The sequence below is a fragment of the Haliotis rubra genome, unplaced genomic scaffold (genome assembly GCF_003918875.1).
Source record: "Haliotis rubra isolate DU_JTF1 unplaced genomic scaffold, ASM391887v1 Scf2024, whole genome shotgun sequence".
Classification (NCBI taxonomy): domain Eukaryota; kingdom Metazoa; phylum Mollusca; class Gastropoda; order Lepetellida; family Haliotidae; genus Haliotis; species Haliotis rubra.
Genome location: NW_025766031.1, coordinates 53,311 through 74,417, shown reverse-complemented (window position 1 = coordinate 74,417; position 21,107 = coordinate 53,311). Strand labels below are relative to the sequence as shown.

General features: G+C 39.6%; 1 protein-coding gene across 1 annotated transcript; it reads left to right on the top strand.

Annotated features, from left to right (window-relative positions):
- Positions 1 to 412: 412 nt before the first annotated feature.
- LOC124275786 (phosphatidylinositol 5-phosphate 4-kinase type-2 alpha-like) lies at positions 413 to 21,086 on the top strand (the record flags this gene model as incomplete). Its single annotated transcript, XM_046711453.1, has 5 exons — positions 413 to 493; positions 17,544 to 17,623; positions 18,299 to 18,371; positions 19,586 to 19,856; positions 20,591 to 21,086. Coding segments are annotated over 5 exons (681 nt in total), but the record flags the coding sequence as incomplete, so codon positions are not given.
- Positions 21,087 to 21,107: the final 21 nt, after the last annotated feature.

The window sequence follows — 21,107 nt, the reverse complement described above, 5'->3', positions numbered from 1 at the left end:
TGCAAGCTACGTATGATTTCACATAAGCTAACTTACCTAAATTGTAGATATAAATGTGAAAAAACAGTTATTACCCTTTCATTCGACAGTTTTAGTACAAGCACCTGCCACAACACAATCCGCACTGACAGTCACACAATATGCACCTACACTTGTGCCTTCACACTCTCTACTACCTGCACATGCATATGTCTGTTGTTATATAGAACCCCGTCATAACTTGGTCCTTTATAACCCATGTCACAGCTTGGTCTTTTATTGTATAGAAGCCCATGTCACAAGCTTGGTCTTTATTGTATAGAAACCCATGTCACAACTTTGGTCTTTGTTTCCGAGTATATTGTGGAAAGCATGCTTGAGACCCTGTTACGCTTGGTACCTGGGTATGTACCGTAGCCTGGCTTGATTGAAGAGCAGCGTCGAGACCTACATGGTGGTCATGAGGAACATCTTCAGCCCCAGACTAGGAATACACAAAAAGTATGACTTGAAGGTCAGTACATACATATTGATCCTCTTGGCTGAATGCTCATTACTTTATATATGAAACTTGAGTTTTTAGGACAATGATATATACTGTAGAGGCTAAAGCAACTTGTTTTGTGTGGAGTTATTTCCCAATGGAATATCAATTTTGGAGATATGTGGTAGTGGTGGGTTTGGGCGTTGGGTTGGTCCAGGACTGACTTGAGTGATGCAGCTAGGTTGGGAAGGGTCAGGGTCATCTGTTGCCCAGTGGTTTAATGAGCTCCTGAAATGCAGTGAAGAGTTGTGTCCTGTAGCTGTAGCAGAATCTGCTGCAATCATCCTGACTATCATCTGGCAGGACTTTACCCATGATCTTAGATTTTCACTGAACACTACCAGCTGCACCTTTTGTGTGGATATCTTCCTGCATTAATCACACTATTCAAATAACTGTTTAAGTGCTATTTAAATCAGTGTCACATTCCTGTAAGTCATCTACCCAAAAGGGGAAGCGATTGGGGTAGCCTAGTGGTTAAAAGCGTTGGCTCGATCACGCGAAGACCAGGTTGAATCCCACATGGGAACAATGTGTTGAAGCCCCATTTCTGGTGTCCCCCGCATTGATATTTGCTGGAATATTGCTAAAAAGCGGTAAAACCAAACTCAGTCAGTCAGTCAGTCAGTCATCTACCAAAAAAGATTGTCATGGTAGATAAATCTTGTCAATTGTGATTATGTATGACTATTACTTGAAAACATTTGCTAGATTTAAGCTAAGTTGTCTCAGAGGAAACTGTTTGTACACCTAGACTTAGGTGTAAAGTAGCATTTAATCCCACTTCAGGGAAAGCAAATCAAATTGATTCTCCTTGACATTGGATTTCTGGATAAAAGAGAGGTTGCCATGGGATGTTTATAACAGTAAATACCCTGTAGTAGGAAGACATAAGCTTGTGTTCCTCAGACTTACCATTACCAAACACACTCTTGTGATAACCTGTTCATGATGTAATGTTAGTCTTACAATCTGTTAATTTTGACTAGTTAAACAAGTCGCGATGCCATATTTGTTTGGATATCATGGAAGCAATGACCATGAAAATACTGTGTATTGCTATCTCCTTGTGAACTGCCACTTTCACCAATATCTGGTGGACAATAGCTGTAGCAGATAATTTGTGTGGACTTGTCAAAATAGAATTATGTTCGAAAGGGTGTGAAAAAATGTATAAAAGCAATTGTATTGAATCGACAGTAAAAACAAGAATATGGTTAATAGAACCCGTACTTGTAATTGCGAGTAGAAACCTAATCAGGATGTTTGATTGCTTTTCCCTCAATCTGGGATCAAAACTTTGCATGTTGAATATCTATCTTGGGTTTATATAGGTCTCGAACTAAAATATATTTTGGTTTATTTGTTGAAATTTTGAAGAAAAATGCTTTATTATTTAAAATTTAGACTTACAGCATTGTGTATGTATAATTTGATAATTCTGCATTCATTATATATTGGTCCTGTTATATGCAAAACAGGTCCACAAAGCTATACTGTTAGTTTGAACGATACTGATGTAATGACCATGAATAGGGCAAGTCTGAATTCTAAATTGGAGAATTTTTTCCATCTACTGTTTGGTCTTTTTAGACGTCTGCTGAAAGCGTGGACAGAAATCTGAACAAGTTTAGATAAAATCCTTGCTATCTGGCCGTCTTTTTACTACACTTGTTCGGGATAGGGGTTTGATTGGAAGTCGTGTTTACTTTCACATCGGAAATACTGAGTGCTTTCAGATGAGTATCCTTGTAATGCTTTCACTTTCTGTCAGTGTTTGTGGTGTATGTATCTTGCTGATAGGCTAACACTGTGTTAATCAATGTAAATGAAGTGGCAGGTTCATGAACATGTGATAATGAATACGTGTTTATGGAGGGAAATGGGGAAAGTCAGGTCATGATGACCTTGGCCACAATTTGTGAACTGCACGTCATGGATCAGCACAACTTAACACCATCACTCTCCATGGACACATACAACATCAATAGTGTTTTAGACTGGTCTGTTAGAGCAACAATGGACATGTCCCTAAAATGTCATTTGTGTTGTAATTGTTAATAAATTAAATAATCTGTATAGAATTTCAGGGGATAAATAAACCATTTTTCTCTTCACCAAACGTCAGAGGAGCTTTGTGGTTACTGGTTTGATAATCAGCCAAACTTCAGGTAGAGTGTGTGACCAAATTAGTGTCCACTTCATAAGCTGCAGTGTTGAGTCCTACATAATACAGTCAACAAAGATCCATGTGGCCACCAATTACACCTATTCTTGCTGATATGGGGACTGACTGAGTGTTAATATGCTCAATAGGTCTCATTACTCATGTCTGAATTTGAGAATTTACCTGTTTATGACAGGTGTTTGTGTTCCATAACTTCACTACTGGATTCAGAGATGTGTGGGTGGTAGGGCAGTCATGGGCAAAACCTTAATACAGTTAATCTTTTGTCATTAGGTATGGATTGTTAAAGGTCACATGCAACGCAACTTTGCAGATTCTGATACATTTCGGTATGGACTTACAGTAACAAATTATCAAAATTGCAAATTCAACTTCTAAAGTTGAAAAATATCGCGATGGAACACACACACACACGCGACGCGACGCGACGCATATGATGGAACACACACACACACACACACACACATACGAAGTTCGAACGATTCACTAATTTCACCCCAACGCTAGGGTGAAAAGTGGTTTCAACAGCTGTGCTGCGCTGCGCGCCAGTGATTAGGTTCACGTGGCTTGAACCGGGAAGGCGACTCGTAAAAACAGCAAGTGATGCGTGCAAGGATTATCGCTGTTGGAGAACAAAAGAGAAGTTGGAGAACAAAAGATGTTTCTTGTGATTACAAGCATCTTTGGTCTGCAGTAATAAAAATACACTGGTCCCATACTTTTTCTTATATATGTTTTCACATCTTGCTTTTTGGGGGTTGGCAGATTTGCAAACCAAGTTTTCAAGAAAGTGTAGCATTAGAAATACTATTTTCTTTGTTTAAAATTGCTCAGCTTGAAAACTGAAATGTTTTAATACATGTCTCTGGAAACAGAAAAATATATGTTGATTGTGATAAGCAGTCTCTGCTCACAGACAAAACTCAATGTCTGTTTTATTGACACCTATGTAATCCTGCCTGCACTAGTCTGCTAATGACAATATGCAATACACAACTTCAATCATTGACCACATGCAATTTGAACTTGAAATGTATCCCCGCTATACACCATAAACAAAACACATTGATTTATGACTCTGAGTTCTGTCTCTGTCACATTATGTAATTACACAGACATGCAGGTGTGATACTTGTACACATGACATGTTATTATATCTGTGGGTTGCAAACAAACAGCATCCATTTTTCTCGTATCACTGGATCGGACGGAAACCGGTGCAAACTCAGATTGTCAGTTTCAAGTCCTGCTTTGTACTTGAACGAACGACAGTTTCCAGCCACGCAGTAGTTCACCATCTCAGTATTTGTTGATTGGATAAAACGCAAATGCAGAAAAAATTATTTACAAGACCCAACATCTATATATACACACACACAATGAGCTGTGGAGGGGGCATCGGCAAATGAACCAGCCAATGAAAGGCTTCGTTACACTTGAGTGCACACCCACCAAAGCTCTGACTGGGTTCGGTCTCCGGTGCTTCGCTTTCGAGGGAAGTAAACCCAAGTACCAAATATTGCACTTTTGATTTCGCGTTATTGCGGCTTATAATTTTGTTTTATATGTTTTCATAATCAGCAATAGTATATTACATGTCATGAATAAGTGATAATTGTGTTTTAATTATGTTTGTTTTTGGTTTTAAAATACATCTGTTGTTTGTCATGACTAGTCTTTCCCTAAAATTCTTAACAAAAGGACCACATTTTAACTCACATTTTCTGCTATCTGTACACTGTAAGTCAACCATGGTAGGTCAGAAATGTTTAGTGAGCATGACATGCTCATGACCATGACCTGGGTTCCTTCTGTATCAACTCCTGGTTGCAGGGAGTATGCATGAAATAGTCCTGCTCATAGTAACCAACATCACGTGAAAGAGGGAAGCATTTGGTGCAGCAGTATCTAAGATGTAACATGCTCTAACTTTCGCCATGTCATAAAAAAATAGCAAGAGTGTTATGCATAAAAATAACAAGTAAGCATTGTCATCAGCTTGTATGTTTCTTGAAGCATGGTCTTAAGGCCAAAATGTATCGATCATGAATGTTTTTCAATTTTCACTAACTATTTTCCTCATTTTGCACTCTGTCTTCTGTCTCAATAGATTTTGGAAAAACGTCTTCAGGACAATATGATTTACAGTGCCCTGACCTTCAAGTTCTCTTTTCTTTTGTGACTGATGTATGTGTGACCTTGACCTCTGTTCATTTGTCAGTGTTTGCATACCATCCCGACCTTGAGTTTGGTTTGGTTCGCACATTACTCACCCTCCAAACTGCCATAACTGCCACTGTTGACTGAAACCCTGTAGAAGTATCATCAGTCTTTTAAAGACTTCCTTTCATTTCTTGCTGGGTCAGGTTTTGATCGATGCCATCATACATGGCCGTGTATGGTAATCGCCAACAGTGGCATTGCTGGTGTAACGGTTAATGAAACTTTCAGCTGAGATTGGTTTCAGGAAGAGGACAGGAACCTTTTGATGTTTTTTCAGGGTCATTGGGTAGAGGCTTTCTTAGACTCTGTATATGTCTTTCTATTTATCAGCTTGATGAGGTTGAAACTTGACCTGAAATGACTAATGTTAGGAAACAGTATCGGGCCATGGAGTTAACAAATCTAAAATGGTTTTGTCAAATAATTTTCTTTCCAGATTTCACATTTTGCTACTAAAATAGCCCTCATACATCATGGTTGATGAATAAAAATGTCTCAAAGATTCCACCTTTGTTGAGCAGGAGTGGTTGTGGAACTGGAGTCAGTTCTCATGGTCCTTTAAGTATTATCAGGATGATAGGACATATCAAAAGTGTTGGAGGAACGGTCGCGCAGCCCTAGTGAGTGTTTGCTCGTGACATTGGAAGCTTGGGTACTATTTCCTTTTAAGGCTACAAGGCCGTATGCATTCAATTCCAGGGTCCCCTGACATGTTTCTGGAAAGTCGCAAAAGTATGGAACCGACTCAGCTGTAGCTTATATTGTCGCCTTTGAGGATGTTCCTTTGTGTTAATAATTTTCACTTTCTTTCTGAATCCCAGAGGATGAGTTGACTTTGTTGATGTAACACAGATGTCCTGGTAGCGTAGATCATTACATTGTCAGAAGTCCCATAAGCCACAACTACCGTGATTCGTTAAACAGTGGTTTACCGGTCGATGGATCACCTTCATAGGTGGAAATAACTTTACATTGCTAGCGTAATTTCAAACAGAAAGTGGCAATAATGTAAAATCACTCGTCTTGATAACTTTCTTCCACCATACCGCCGGCTTCCTTTTGTTGACTTTTAAAATAAAACAAATAATTTTGATTGGAAAGCTCAATTGACACCCGCTACGTGATATCCAAATCTGGTTGCCCTCGACAGAAAAACGGCAATTTCCACCCCATGGCATCATAGCAGGTGTCTAGTCTATTGAAACATGCCGTTAGTAGTATTATATAATTGAACATACGGGCGAACGGCCCCTTTGTAAAGCGCTATCTAATAACCCCGATGTTAGAAGTTCAACATTTTGAGGGGCCTCGATTCCAAATGTAAAAAGTCCAAACCTCTGCCATAAGTATTTCATCTCCTCTTATGTATTACCATCACTTTTCTTCCCTTGCCATGCCGTATAATAATAATACCCACGCCACGCCACCATCACGCCATTCACGCCAATGAATTATATATAATAATTGCTGGAGCATTGTCAAAGCTAATAGTGTTGCCTGCAAACTGAAGGCAGAATGCAAACCATATTGGCGCTGACATTCCACCCAGCGCATGTTCACATTTTCATGGTCAGTTTGAGAACAGAATAAATTGTTATAATGATGTTCTGATTAATTACTGATGTTATGGTGCAACCTGTTTGTCTGGTGCACAAGGTTCGCTATTTAAGTTACGCTTTAGTAGGTATATATTTATTTCAACTTCTAAACGCGTCCGTGTCAGGGCAGATGGGTTGTACAGGCAGTAAGATGAAACAATATGCCTTTACTATCCTGAATTCAGGTTTCTCATTGAACGTTCTTAATGTAAGCAAATTGACTGAGACTATGGTCCATCAACTATCCCGGTATAGCTGAATGGATCCTGTCTGGTTAGGGCATGGCACAATATGCTTGGTTGGACGCGATCATTAGATGCTGTCACTCTTAAGTATGAAATATCACCGGGGAAAGTTCAATATCCCATATCGTCATTTCCAGTGTAGTAAAAGAGTGACCTTAGCCTGAAATAATTTTTCTGGGCAGAAATGCTCATAAATTGGATGGTAACCGCATTAGTTTATTTTAACGACTTTCTAGCAAGGGTTTGGTAGAGACGGCAAGTTAAAGGCCGCCGATAACATTGTTGATTTAATGCCTCGTGTCAGCAGGACATTCAGCCAGTTACCAATGGTAGTTGGACAGGAATTCTATCGACCTTAGGTTCAAGGTTGACGATTTAGGCTATACTGGACCCTGTCAAATAAGGAAAACTATTCGCATTAGTCTTTCGAAAAGATCGGAATTTGTCTACGAGATGGTCGGCAATACTGGCGGTGCTGTTGAAGTTTCTTTGAAACCCCAGCTAATTAAGTTAATGAATGAGAGCTTTTAGTTAGCATGAAGATCAAGGTGATGTTAAGTATAACTCAAAAATGTAAATGTTAGGGTATCTGGCTTATTCATTCCGGAATTCGGAAGCTAGACCTCTAGTAATTAACTTTCATTTTCTGAACACGTAAAACATGGGTAACGTAACCAATTCAATACAGGTTGAATCTAAATCGAAAATTCAATGGCTGGTCTGGCGCGAACTGAAATTTGAAAGACTTTATTTTAGCGCCTCAACGAAAAACATTCAATAATATTGGTAATTTGACAGTTGGCATTTATGTATCTGTCATGAGTGACATCCAGCGAGGCGTACGATCAGGGATCACCAGTCACCGGTGGTTTTGTATGTAGATTGAACGAATAGATGTCCGGTAAACGTTAAGGACCCGCGATTCCTGATGAAGGATAAAAACGCTATTGTTCTATGCTCGAGGTCAGATTTCAAAGTTTCTATCATAATGATAGAGCGCTTTCAGTTCAGGGCCACTTCCAGCTGTGTCACATCAGTCGAGACGTAGCGTTCGATACCAGACAAACCAATGGTCAGTTGGTTGAAATATTGCTTGAGCGCGCTGAAATCCAAACTCCACCACCACCGAAGCCGGCGAATACTCTGTTCACCGACCGTGAAACAGCCGGAGGATACAGGACGAGCTGCGTTCACTTTCAAGAGACTCATCAGTGCCACTGTTACATTTCTGCACAATTTGACAAAGCTAATTAAACAAATTTTCATTTAAATTCCATTTCATTGTATTTTGAAGCGTGAAGGCGACATCTACTGCATTATTACTGAAATAAACTGGCGAAGTGATTAAATATTAGACCAAAATGAAATTACATTGCAGAATCGGCGAAGTCCCTGATCATTTGGTCATGGATTCAACTCAAGATGTTCACCTGATTGACGTCACATCAGTCTCCCTTTGCGTTTCAGATATTAACATGTGTTGGAACAGAGGCGTACTGAAGACTGTTGAATAAACATCATAGCTTAACAAAACATAAGCCCAGTAAATTGAATTTGATAATTTGATGATTAAACTGCGGTGAGCAGGACTCTTTCAGGATTACCATCAGGACCTTTAATGAACTGATTTGTTACTGTCACCACTCGCGGTCACACCACATCAAGGGAAACATCGCAGGAATTCACGCAGATTCAAGCATCACGTTAAAACATCAAGGGAGCCTAAATACTGCTTTGATGCAAGAGATAGATTTTGGGTGTGCTTCGCCGATGATGTATTGTGAGAAGTAGGATCCTAAATGAGTAATAATTGAAGATTTGGCGAGGGTCGCTGATATGGTGGCACGGCATTTTAGGAGTAGATAAATTCTTGAATGATACAATTGATTCAGAAACCCGAAATGCATTCGAATTGAATGCCGATGATTCATCATTGTAAAACACCGTTGATTAATATCACAGAGGCAATAGGCGGCTCATTTCCGTCATCCGACAGGATTAAGCACTGCAACAAAAGCCCCTACTACTCCAAAGCCCGGGTGCATCAGCGCTGCAATCTACTTCCATGGAAGTAGCGCTTCCATTGACTAGCAGGAATAAATACAGCTTCGCCATTAACCTGGAGGGAAACCGCCCTTAAACTCCGGCATGTCAGTGTACAGAGATCCACGGCCTGCCATCATCTTAGGCCGTTCGGCTCCTTTAAGCATTCTCCATCACCAATTGTAGTCTATCCACATAGTTGCCCACCCCAGGAACCATGGCGAGAGATTTAGTTAGTAATTGATGAGAGCAAGCTTATACCAAATGTATCTATTGATTTTGCTACTGCAGGAATATTGAGTCACATCAGACCATTTGAATTTGCATGGTGTATTATAGGCTTCCATCGTAGATATGTCTGCTGTTGTTCCAATGAGATCGGAACATGCTTTAAAACATATGTAACGGCATTCCTGTTCTTCGCGGAGAAATCTCCAGTAAATTGCCGAATTGAAGAAGTTTGACAGAGTGGTAATAGCAGGCGGCGAAGGTGGAGTAATAGATGGTGATTGTTGGTAGATGGATAACAGCAGGTGGCTAATGTGGCGGATAATATGGTGATTATACAGGCTAGAATGGTGATAACGCAGCAGATTGTTAAGCAGGTGGATAATAGCAGGTGGCTAATGTGGTGGTATATAGTATTTGCTGGGTTGTGCATTAGAAATGGGTGATGCTAGCTGTGATTGTTGGTGATGGAGATAAATGGTATAGTGGTGGCTAAATGTGGCGATAATAGATGGTGATTGTTGGGGCAGATGGATAATAGCAAGTGGCCAATGGAAAGAGATACAATAGATGGTGATTGCTGGCAGATGGACAATAGCAGGTGGCCAATATGGTGATAATGGATGGGTGATTGTTGGCTGGCTGGCCAGAATGGTGATAATATATGGTGATTGTTGGCAGATGGATAAAAAGCTGTGCGGCTAATGTGGTGATAATAGACAGGAAGGGATTATGGCAGATGGATAATAGCAGGTGGTTAAAGGGTGGATATTAGAAGGCATGGCTGATTGTTGGTTGAATGGTGATAACATAACATTGAAGGGATTGTTGGTAAAGAGCTTGGTAAGCCAATACAGTGATAATGTACGGTGGTGATTGTTAGGTAGATGTAGACAGTGGAGGGTGGCTAATATGGTGGTAATATATGGTGTGATTGTTGGCTGGCTGATGGCGAAAGATGGGTAATTGAAGTTAATATATGGTGACTAGTTTGTAGATGAAGTAAAAAGAGGGATAGTAATATGGTGGTAATATATGGTGACGGTTTGCAGATGGATAATGGCAAGCTAATACGGCGACGCGATATGGTGATTGCTGGGATGATGGATGCGAGGTGTGTTGTTATGGTGGGTAAGAGCATGGCGGATTGGTTGGCTGAAGCTGATCATTATGGAAGATGGGCAATTGGTGTTAATATACAAGTGACTGGTTTGCAGATGGATACAAAAGGATAGCAGTAATATGGTGATAATATATGGTGATTGTTGGCTGGTGGATTATGGAAGATGGGTAATTAGTGATAATATATGGTGATTGTTGGCAGATGGTGATAAGCAGGTGATATGGGTGATAATGATATGGTGATTGTTGGCAGGTGGGTTAAAACAGGTTGCTAATATAGTGATAATATATGGTGATTGTTGGCAGATGGTGATAGCAGGTAGCTGAATGTAGTGATAATATATGGTGATTGTTGGCAAGGGTGGTTACAAGAGATGGGGAAACTGGTTATATTTGATTGTCATCAATTTTGTATTTTTCTGTATTGATTTTGATAGGGTGAAACATGTTTGATTTAGTTTCTCTTTCAATGGTGCATCTGTCATTTGTCAATGAAATATTTTGAAATAATGCTTTTCTTTAACATGGCAAGATTAAGAAATATGATTAATTGATTGGACTTCCATGTCAAGCTTGTACAAAGTGCAAGTAGTCACCCTGATTACCGTGCAAAATTTAACAATATGATGTATTGACTTGAGTCTGCTGTAATACCAACAAAACTTCTTTAGTTACAATTAGATGTTTTTTGACCATATCAAAACATAAGGTGGTCTAAGTGTTTGAAAAAGTACTGGGTTTGTTCATGTTCACTAGAGCCAATAGAACAGCATTGTAAAGTAGTAACTGAGTGAGAGTTATTTGGTATGTATTTAGACCCTGATGGTCTATGCAGTAGGCCTCTTAAGCATCAGACTGAGTAGATTAGAGATAAACAGGTTGTTCTCGGTTGCTTCCAGAACATACAAAACAAAACAGAGATGGTAAATCTAGACTCAGTCTCTCTCTCTGCCAAGTTTTGTGGAGCTTTATTGGATCCATCTGATACAGAGGAACACTCTGCCTATACTAAACATTGTGTGCAGCAAGGCTGTTTGTGAGGGAAGCAGCATCCTGCTGCCGAACCAGATGAGGAGATTGGTCAGATTTTGGATCAAATTTTCAATCAAGCTGGCAACACATTGCAGGGAGTCTACCTTGACAGGTGTTCGGTTCAATTGTCTACCCACAATATAATGTAGAGTTATCCCGAAGAGACTTGGAAGAGGCGTGAAACAATTTCTCAGAAATGGTAATATATATCTGATAAAAAGTTGTTTATGTTTGTTGTTTATCTTTTCAACATCAGGCAAGTTAAGCTGGGCACTATAGACTCTGGTAGTCAGCTGTTAAACATTATATATTCTAGTAACCCACCTGTCATATGATTCATTATTAAATCTATCAATTTCACACTGTCTGAAAACACATATTTCATATCAATTCACCATATTTTTATTGATATTTTTTAAACTATGCAATTTTATTGAATAAACATTTATTGGACACATGCAGGGTCTGCATCTAAACTGTCAAATATGAAAAGAACTGTTTCAAAGGCAAATCTTAAATAGAATTAAATATAGGAATAAAAAATATCAACAAAAGTACTTATGAAAGTTATCAAACATGTAGTGCACAATTTCCATCTTTTTGTCGCGACCGTGTAATGTAAGTCCAGTGACATGTCAGGTTTTAGTCAGCCTTGCTCTCGGACTCCTCTACCTCGATGTTTAATGTGATAATATATGCATGAGAAATGTTTGTATCTGGTTGCAACCTAGTACCGAAATGCCCACAAAGTTCATATGTCTTAGGTATAGGTATCGATTTACTTCTTAAAACATAATTAGGAATAGTGCAATTAAACACTTCTAACCAAAACTTGTAAAACTAAAACACTTCTCCTCCAAAACTTAGAATTGTTCTGACAATAAAGCTACTGTTTATCCAGTGCATTTAAAGCATGGCCGGAAACACTCAAACAATTCCTCATGTGTCATTTAAGCAAAACTTCAGAGGTAATTCCTTCCTGGTGTTTATCTCAGAAAGCGGAGGTAATTCCCTGGTGTTTTCTCAAGCTATCGCCATGTGTCATTTAATGCAAAACTTCAGAGGTAATTCCTGGTAATACTCCCATGTGTCATTTATGCGGCAGTAATTCTGATGCTACTACTGTTTATCGCCATGTGTCATTTTATGCAAAACTTAGGAGAGGTAATTCCTGTGTGTTTTCAGAAAGCTACTGTTTATCGGGTCATGTTGCTGAGAATTCCTATATTACCCTTCAAAATCGTTTTATGACAGCCTGTGTCATTTTATACTACATTTCCTGATGTATTCTCAGAGGATATTATGATATTGTAATGCTACTGGCAAAAAACATCACAATTTTCACAGCCTGTGTAAGAGCTTAATCTGTGTTTTAATTACCAGTGTAAGCTTTTTGGTGTGGCTTATTAAAGACAAAATTAACTCAGTTGTAATTGTATTATTTGTATCACTGTCATAGAAATAGCTGCATATTTTTTGGACACTATAGCACTTCACTACATTGGTGAATGTGTAAGACCTGCATTATTGAGCATTCACTCCAGTGCCGACGCTCCAAGTTAGTTGTGTTTGTTGATGGCGTGCTGATACCGTATGGTCAGGCTCACATCATTGGACCATTGTTGCCTCAAATACAAGTCACTACTGGATTGTCTGGACCAGACAGCTGAGTGTGGTTCTAAACAACAAATACGCACACAATGAATCCAAACACTGACATACTGCATGATATAACTCAAACATTGTACAGAGTCATGTTAAACCCAATTCACTTGCTCTGTCCTAACTCACAGTAGTTGTTGAATTCGGTATTCATGAGTAATGTGTACAGCCTCAGGACCTCCATCACTTGGAGCAGTCTTCAAATTATGCTGACATGCCTTGACACAGAACGGAAATACTGTAACATGAGGGTTAACGCCAAGTCAATCAATTTGTGGCTATTGATCTGAGTAGGAGTTAGTTGTTGAGCTCATGAGAGAGTATACAGTCTGACAACTACTTCAAGTCTTTCCTCATGGAAGTACAGTACCATGATATTCACATCATGTACACGTGGACCCTTAGACCAAATGCACTGTCAAGCATAATGCAGTCCATTTGCAACTCTTCATTTGCTTACGATCGGACGGATGAGCGTGTCATGTAAAATACAAATGAATTAACATAGGCTATGTTGTTGGCTACTTGTACAGAGACAAACATTAACCCTGAAGCCTGATTGTTGCTAAATGTTCACCATTTTTGCTGGCCTAAGCAAACTTTCAACACCTGGAGTACACTGACTCTGGGCAGCAGGGTTAAGCAAATTTCTATTATTAAATTGTACAGACATTAGTTGTTCTTCAGCAGGTTGAATCAGACATGGCAAATGTCTGTTCGACTATGGAGACAGGTAATACCTGTGGTCAGAAACATAAATGAACAAAGAGGACTTTAATGTGTGTATTGATCGAAGCAGAGTCGAAAGGCCAATCCTTAGCCAGGGACCCCCAAAGCCTCTAGTATCACTGACACTTTCATCCATACAGAGTTTGAATAAAGAGGCGAGTGTGTGTGTATTAATATTTACATTTTATGTGTTTATACAGTATCAGAAACATGATACTATTCAGTCTGTTGAAATGGGGTGTGTGTCATCAAATCAGTTGTGTGAATATGTTGCATATATCAAAGTGTCAGGAAGAATGATAGAAGTATTGAAGAGACCTCCGGGGACCTTTGAGATTTGATACTATTGTATTGGGTTATGACAAGGACTCCTTGACTTCCAGGTAGTTAGGGTGGTGGAACCATGGGTTCCAACGCGTGTGATTAGCGAAGAATATTTCGGCTCATAAGGCGTGCATGCGTGTGTATGTATACTACAGGTTGCGTAGTAGCCCAGACTGAAGCTGGTTTTATAGTGCTAGCCCACTGTGATACCATGCGCAGGTGAAGCATGAATACCCCACCAGACACATTATACTGACACTGGGCTTCTCAGTCCTTGATGTACCCATTAATGCCGAGTTTTGCAGGCAGGACCAACAAGTACCGCTATATTTTAACGTCTCTTTTGGTATGGCGCGGTCGGGATCAAACCCGCGACCTTCCACTCTCGGTTCGCGCCTCATACTCACCGCGAGGCCGAGTCAAGGTAGTTAGGGGGCACAGGTGGTTGGCTCAAGCAGTGGTAATTGCATTCTCATACAGGGCTGAAACGAGAGAATCAACTTGTATCCTCTTGTCTTGGTTCACCTGGGGAAGTGATTGGGGTAGCCTGTTGGTTAAAAGCGTTTGCGCTCATCACACCAAAGACAGAGGAGTTCGATTCCCCATGTGTACAATATGTGAAGCCTATTTCTTGTGTCCCTTTGCCGTGATAGTGCTGAAATATTGTTAAAAGTGTTGTAAAACTAAACTCTCACTCACTAACTTAATCTCTTTGCTCACCCTGATGAGTGGTTGTTGATATGTCAGCACTTTTATAATGAGTAAAGTAATAAAACTTTTCAACACTGTAATATGTTTTGTCACTGCTGATCAAATGTCTTTGTTTCAAGTACATCAGAGGTCCGCCATATAGCAGATAAACAGATCATATATACGATATCAATAATATCAGGCTAAATTTGTCAATTTCTCTTTAACATTTTGTCTTTTTATATGTATCAATTATCCTCTTGAGTGTCTCAAGAAGTTGATATAATCAATAAATCATTGATCTGGAGATGAAGAAATTGATTAATCATAAGTAGTAGGCCATTAGAAGTAGGCAAGTAATGATCTGTTGAACTATCGTGGAATGGTTGCGTACTGTAAGATAGTACCATATCAATAGGAATTAATAAATGCCAATAGCTTCATTGAAAGGATGCATAACAATCGTGTCAATGGTTGCAATAAGTGAATAACTTATAAATGAATTTTGTGAATTTCCAAAATGGCCTTGGGGACAGATAGGCAGGATGTCAACAACTTCAGATTACAGCTACTTCCCATCCTGGTTCCAAAGAAGCAACAGGGATGAACATTTCAAACTTGCCAAGATTGACAGCAATACTGTATCCTGTTATGTTGATTAATACAAATTGTTAAAGGTCACATGCAACCAAAAATCAAACATAATTAAAACACAATTACAGTGGAAACCGCCTTAAGTAAAGACCGCTTAACTAAACATACCTGATAAGTAAACACTTTTCATTGGTCCCGGCAAATTTCTTCATGAATTATCACTATTAGAGTCTGGTTAACTAAACTCGGATAAGTAAACAATACACGGCTTAACTAAACGTCTCTCACGGTCCCTGGAAGTAAATTACTTAACAAAAGATACTGGATAACTAAATTAGCGATCACCACATAATCCAACATGAGGGGCAGTCGTGGTCAGTCTCCAGTCAAACAAAACATCCTATTTTACAGCTCGCTGGCGTCAAGCAGTTGACAATACACTGACAACTGGAGGCCAGCCCTGATAAGTTGTTCATTGTTACATATGGATACATATACATGCATATGGTAGTCATTTGCAGGTTTATAAGTTTGATAAGTAAAATACCTGATAAGTAAAACAATTTTGGCGAGTCCCTTGAAATTTTACTATCAGGTTTCCACTGTATCACTTATTCGTGACATATAATATACATTGCTGGTTATGAAAACATATAAACAAAATTATAAGCGTACAATCGCAAATCAAAAGTGCAATATTGTGTACTTTCGGGTTACTTCCTTAAGAAACGAAGAAGCCGGGATAACCGAACCCAGTCAGAGCGGGTGGGTGTGCACTCAAGTGTAACGGGCTGGTTCATTAGCAGATGCTCTCACGGCTCATTGTGTGTGTATATATAGAGATGTTGGGTTTTGTAAATACGTATGCTCATTGTTTGTGTATAACATTTTACAATCAACAGACATCATAACATGTCATGTGTTCAAGTATCACACCTGCCTGTCTGTGTAATTACATAATGTGACAGAGACTGGGCTCGGGCCATAAATCAATGCATTTTGTTTATGGTGTATAGCCTGATTGGTGTTAAGTTCAAATTGCATGTGGTCAGTGATAGCAGCTGTGTATTGAATATTGTCATTAGCAGACAGGCAGGCAGACACACAGGTGTCAATAATACAAGACATTGAGTTTTGTCTGTGACAACGCTTCACATCTATATCACAGTTAGAAATTCTGTCAACGCTAAATAATGACATTGCTTTTAAGTATCGAACTGAGAAAGTGACTCGGTAAGAAGAACGTAGGGTGAAATAGACAAATGAAATTATATAAACAGTTAATTTACTGTCATAACATATAAAAAGCTCGCGCTCTGTGAGATATCAACAAACATTAGAAAATAGCTCACACCAAAGCCTTCACTTCGAGTATTCACTTTTCAGACAACCTGGCTTCCAAGCTACGCGCGAACCCTATTTCACTCTTGCCTGCTATGAAGCAGCCCTAGCTATTGAAACCGAGTTAGTTCGAAAAGTCGGGGAAACTTAGTGAATTGTTTGAACTCCGATTTCGCGATTTTCATCATCGCTATTTTCCAACTTAATAGAGATTTGCATTTTTGATGATTTTTTCGTAAAGTCCATGCCGAAGGTATCAGAATCTGCAAAGTTGTGTTTTTACGTTGCATGTGACTTTTAAGGTTTAATTACTTTTAAAGTTGATTTACTTCTGTTAGGATACTATTTCAATAGTCAGTGTTCGCATGGTGTTTCAAAGTAATAGGACATTGGGTCCTGTAAGTTTAAGATGTCTGTCTGACCCATTGAAAATTCACAGGACCCATGGAATAAAATTAAACACACATTTCAGATTTACTATTTCTTATAATTGGCTTTGAAATTATTAAAACAAACAGAAGATAAAAGTTAAGATAAAATTAACGCAAACAAGTGTCACATGCCTGTCATATAACAACTTCAGTCAAAGTCATTGTGAAATATACAGTCGGACACTGGGGCCGGTGGGTTGTAGACTTCTATCGGACCATTGGCGAATCTGCCGGATTTGTCAGAGGGCCAGACACTATTCGCGAACACTGAATAGTGTGGGCTACTATTGCCATACAGAGTTGTCTACCTGGGTTGGAATCCTCACCTACTGCAACTTATTACTGAAAACATCCTGGCGAGTCGCCCAATTTATTACATGGACATAGGCAGAAACTAAAGAGAGGGAGTAACACGATACCAGAGTCACAATATGAAGATCCTATGATAGATTAACACACCCTTATCTGCATCTGCATCCACTCCACTCCACTCCACTCGATAAAGGTTATACTCAGTGTATGTTGCTTTTGTTGTTTAACAATGCATTTTATTGTTTCATCTGTTTAGAGGGTTCTACAGTTGACAGACAAGCAAGTGACAAAGAAAGGGTATGTCATCTTGAAAAGTCCATTCCAGGGCTGCATCTAGGGTGTTGGGGTAGCCTAGTGGTTAAAACATTTGCTCATCATGCTGAAGACCCTCGGTTTGATTAATCACATGGGTGTGAAACTAAACTCCACTCAGTTGTACCTGAGCTTTATTCTACATAAAACTGACACACAGAATATATACACATTAGCATTGAAGCCCCTCACCACAGTTGTCATCATGAGAGAAGAATAGTGTCACTAGTCTAACCTGAATGTTACAGATAATGTGTGATAACGCGTGCAAAGAGAGAGAGAGAGAGCACAAAGAGAAAATATGCTGGCCGTGAAGAGGTGACTTTGAACCGCCAAGTGGTCAGGCTTGACTGACACTGAAGAAAAGGGGTTGCTCCCTCCCGCCTTGTCATTGTACCCTCTGATTGCAATACGGATCTTTTGCTTACAATATCTATCACTGGATTGTCAGGTCCAGATTTATCTTCAGGCCACCATCATTCAACTTGAATTTTGCTGATGTGACAATAAACATAGTGCACATACTGTCAAGTATTTCAATAAATTCACTAGTGTTGTCATATGTAATTGACTGTCTATAAGATGTATGTGTGCCTCAGTTCTAAAACATATTATCTTCCAGTCATGCAGATGTTAACATTATATTCAAATTGGGACACATTTTTATCCATGATTTGATGGTGGTTGTTTATGTTCTACAGCAAAAAGAGTCTGCCAACGTTAAAAGATGTGGACTTTGTGAATGATGGCGTCACAATTCAAGTTGGACAAGAAGCCAAGGATAAACTCATGCCGACACATTAACAAAAGGACGCTTGAGGTATTGATACACAGTTGCTCAGATGTGATGATCCTCATCATAGTATTCCCAACATGTTTGTGTAGCTTGACCATCATGTATTCTGTGGGGAGTCTGAGAAATCTTTGAAAAACAATCTTCAAGGATGCTTATGATGATGTATGTTCCAGTAATATACACTGCCAGCGTAACTTTGATTCGTGGATAAAAGGAAGTGCTGCATTTAAATTCATATTTTAAATGCATGATTTCATTTTTGTATAATGCGACTGATTATTTTATTCATTGATTCAGCAAATTGAAAATGCCTAATATTCCACTCGCGTGAATGACACATTTGTTTTACGGAAGCCATTTGCTATCATCACCCATTAAATGGTGCCCACAAAATGTGACTTTAACCTTGTTTAGTGCATTACGTGGTCGGTTACTTTATACCACTATGTACGACAAAACACTGCAGTAAGTATCGACACCAAGGAAAGCAGACAACGAGAAGTGCGAAGGTTGGGGCTAACGGTATCTTTTTTACTTGAAATTTCGTAAAAATAAAATTTGGTAATGGTGGTATTAGTGATCTGGTGCTATTTATCTCAATGCTGGACAATTATATTTAGTGTACTTGCGTGTAATGCAGAGATTCAGAACTTTTTTATCAGCGAGGCGTGGCATTGTATGTACATCAAAAGTACCGCTTCGTGACGTCAGTCGAGAGTTAATTTACGAGCTAGCACAATAATATCCGCGATCCACGAATCAAGGTTATCCACGAATTTAGGTTACGGTTCTGTATATCTTGTGGATCTTTTGAGAATCTTCTTCATATTTTACTGAGAAGATAATTTTGTCTTGTCTGATGCTGGAACTTATTTGACCTTGAGTCGGCCGGTATAGTGGAAAAATGATCAGGGCAAGTGATTTCCATCCTAGCAGCTTTAAAGTTATTTCCATCCCTGAATACCCCAGAGCATCCTATGCTGCCATTGATTGCTGTCATCGTCTAATGGTAGCTCCATCCAACTGAGATGACTGTAGGTACTAGTCACCTATCTACATATAAAGTATATGTAAAATAAGATTTGTGTCACTGACTCTTTCACCAGGCAGCTTAGTTGGGTAGAAATGAATATTTCATACCTGTTTTCATTTTCCTAGTTGTTAAAGTACAGTTTGAAATCTACTTTTTCAGTTCTTGGCAAGCTTGCACCTAATGGACTACAGTCTCATTGTGGGCATCCACGACCCTGAGAAAGGTGATTCAGATCAGACCGACTTGCCAGCCCCTGACGATGGGGAGGAGGGGGCAGACGAGGAGGAAGAGAATGGGTTGGAGGAGGAGATGACTGATGGGTATGGAGCCGTCCCCACCCCACCGGACAGCCCCCAACCTGCCACACCCACCCCCTTCACAGGAGAGCTGGACTCCAAGCTGGAGCAGTATGCAATTAAAAGTAGTGAAAGTAAGTTTTAGTTTTGAGGAATCCCAGGGGGACTGGTTTAGAACTTCTACAAACACTGGTGACCCATGAAAATCCAGGTTACAATTGGTCTTCAACCCATACCTGTCTTAAGAGGCGACGTACGGGATTAGGTGGAGAGACTTTCTGAAGTGGTTAACACATGTCATTGTATCCTAATTGCGTAGATTGATGCTTATGCTGTTGATCACTGGAATGTCTGGTCCAGACTCGATTATTTACAGATGCCATATAGCTGGAATATTGCTGAGTGTGGCATTAAACAACAAGCAAACAAACACTGGCCTGTTGTTCGTATTTAAGGAGGGATGACAGTCTGTGCCAACACCAGTCTGTTCCAATTTGACTCTCAGCATTAATTTTAGTATGATTTGACGGTACTATGTGGACTACCAGACCAAAACAATTTTGATGGATTTGGGCTTTCCACAAGTGGATGAACTCAGAGACTGGGATCACATCGGATAGTGAGTGAGTTTACTTTAACCCAACACTCAGCAATATTCCAGCTATAGGCCAGCAGTCTGTATATTGGATAGAGTGGTCAGACCTAACGGCTGGGCAGATTTTGTCCTGTTGATCGCTGCTCTCCTTGTAAGTCACCACTTCCACCACCACATAGCCTGGATATTGTGTTAAGCAACAAACAATGTCATTTCGCCTGAATTCCTCCGATAGCAATTTCAGCTCTCATACGCCATCATCTTCCATTCCAGATCAAGAAATCTATTTCATGGCCCTCATTGATGTCCTGACAAAATACGGTATGAAGAAACGGACTGCACAGGCTGCCAAGACAGTCAAGCACGGGGCAGGGGCAGAAATATCCACGGTCAGGCCTGACCAGTATGCCAAGAGATTTCTGGAATTCATCTCCAAGAGTATCGAGTAAGCACAAGCCTACAAGGTGCACAGTGCACAGCCTCGTCCCAGGGAAGAGTCCTTTTGACTGTAGTACTGCAGATGAACTTACTGTGTAAAGGGTCCAACTGTCCTCTAGGTTGATACCTGTGTATGCATGGTCACCATGAAGGTGTCATATGGATTGAGAGTGTATGGACTTACGGTCTCAGTAGCAGTTATTTCAGTATGTGATATTCTGTTTTCTAAGGTTTTTCATTTTGTGATTATTTAGGTCACATGTTGGTGGAAAGACTTCTTCAGGGACTGGATTTTTTTAAAGTATGAACATTACTTCCTTTGTCGTTTGATCTTTGAATTCTTTTAAACCAG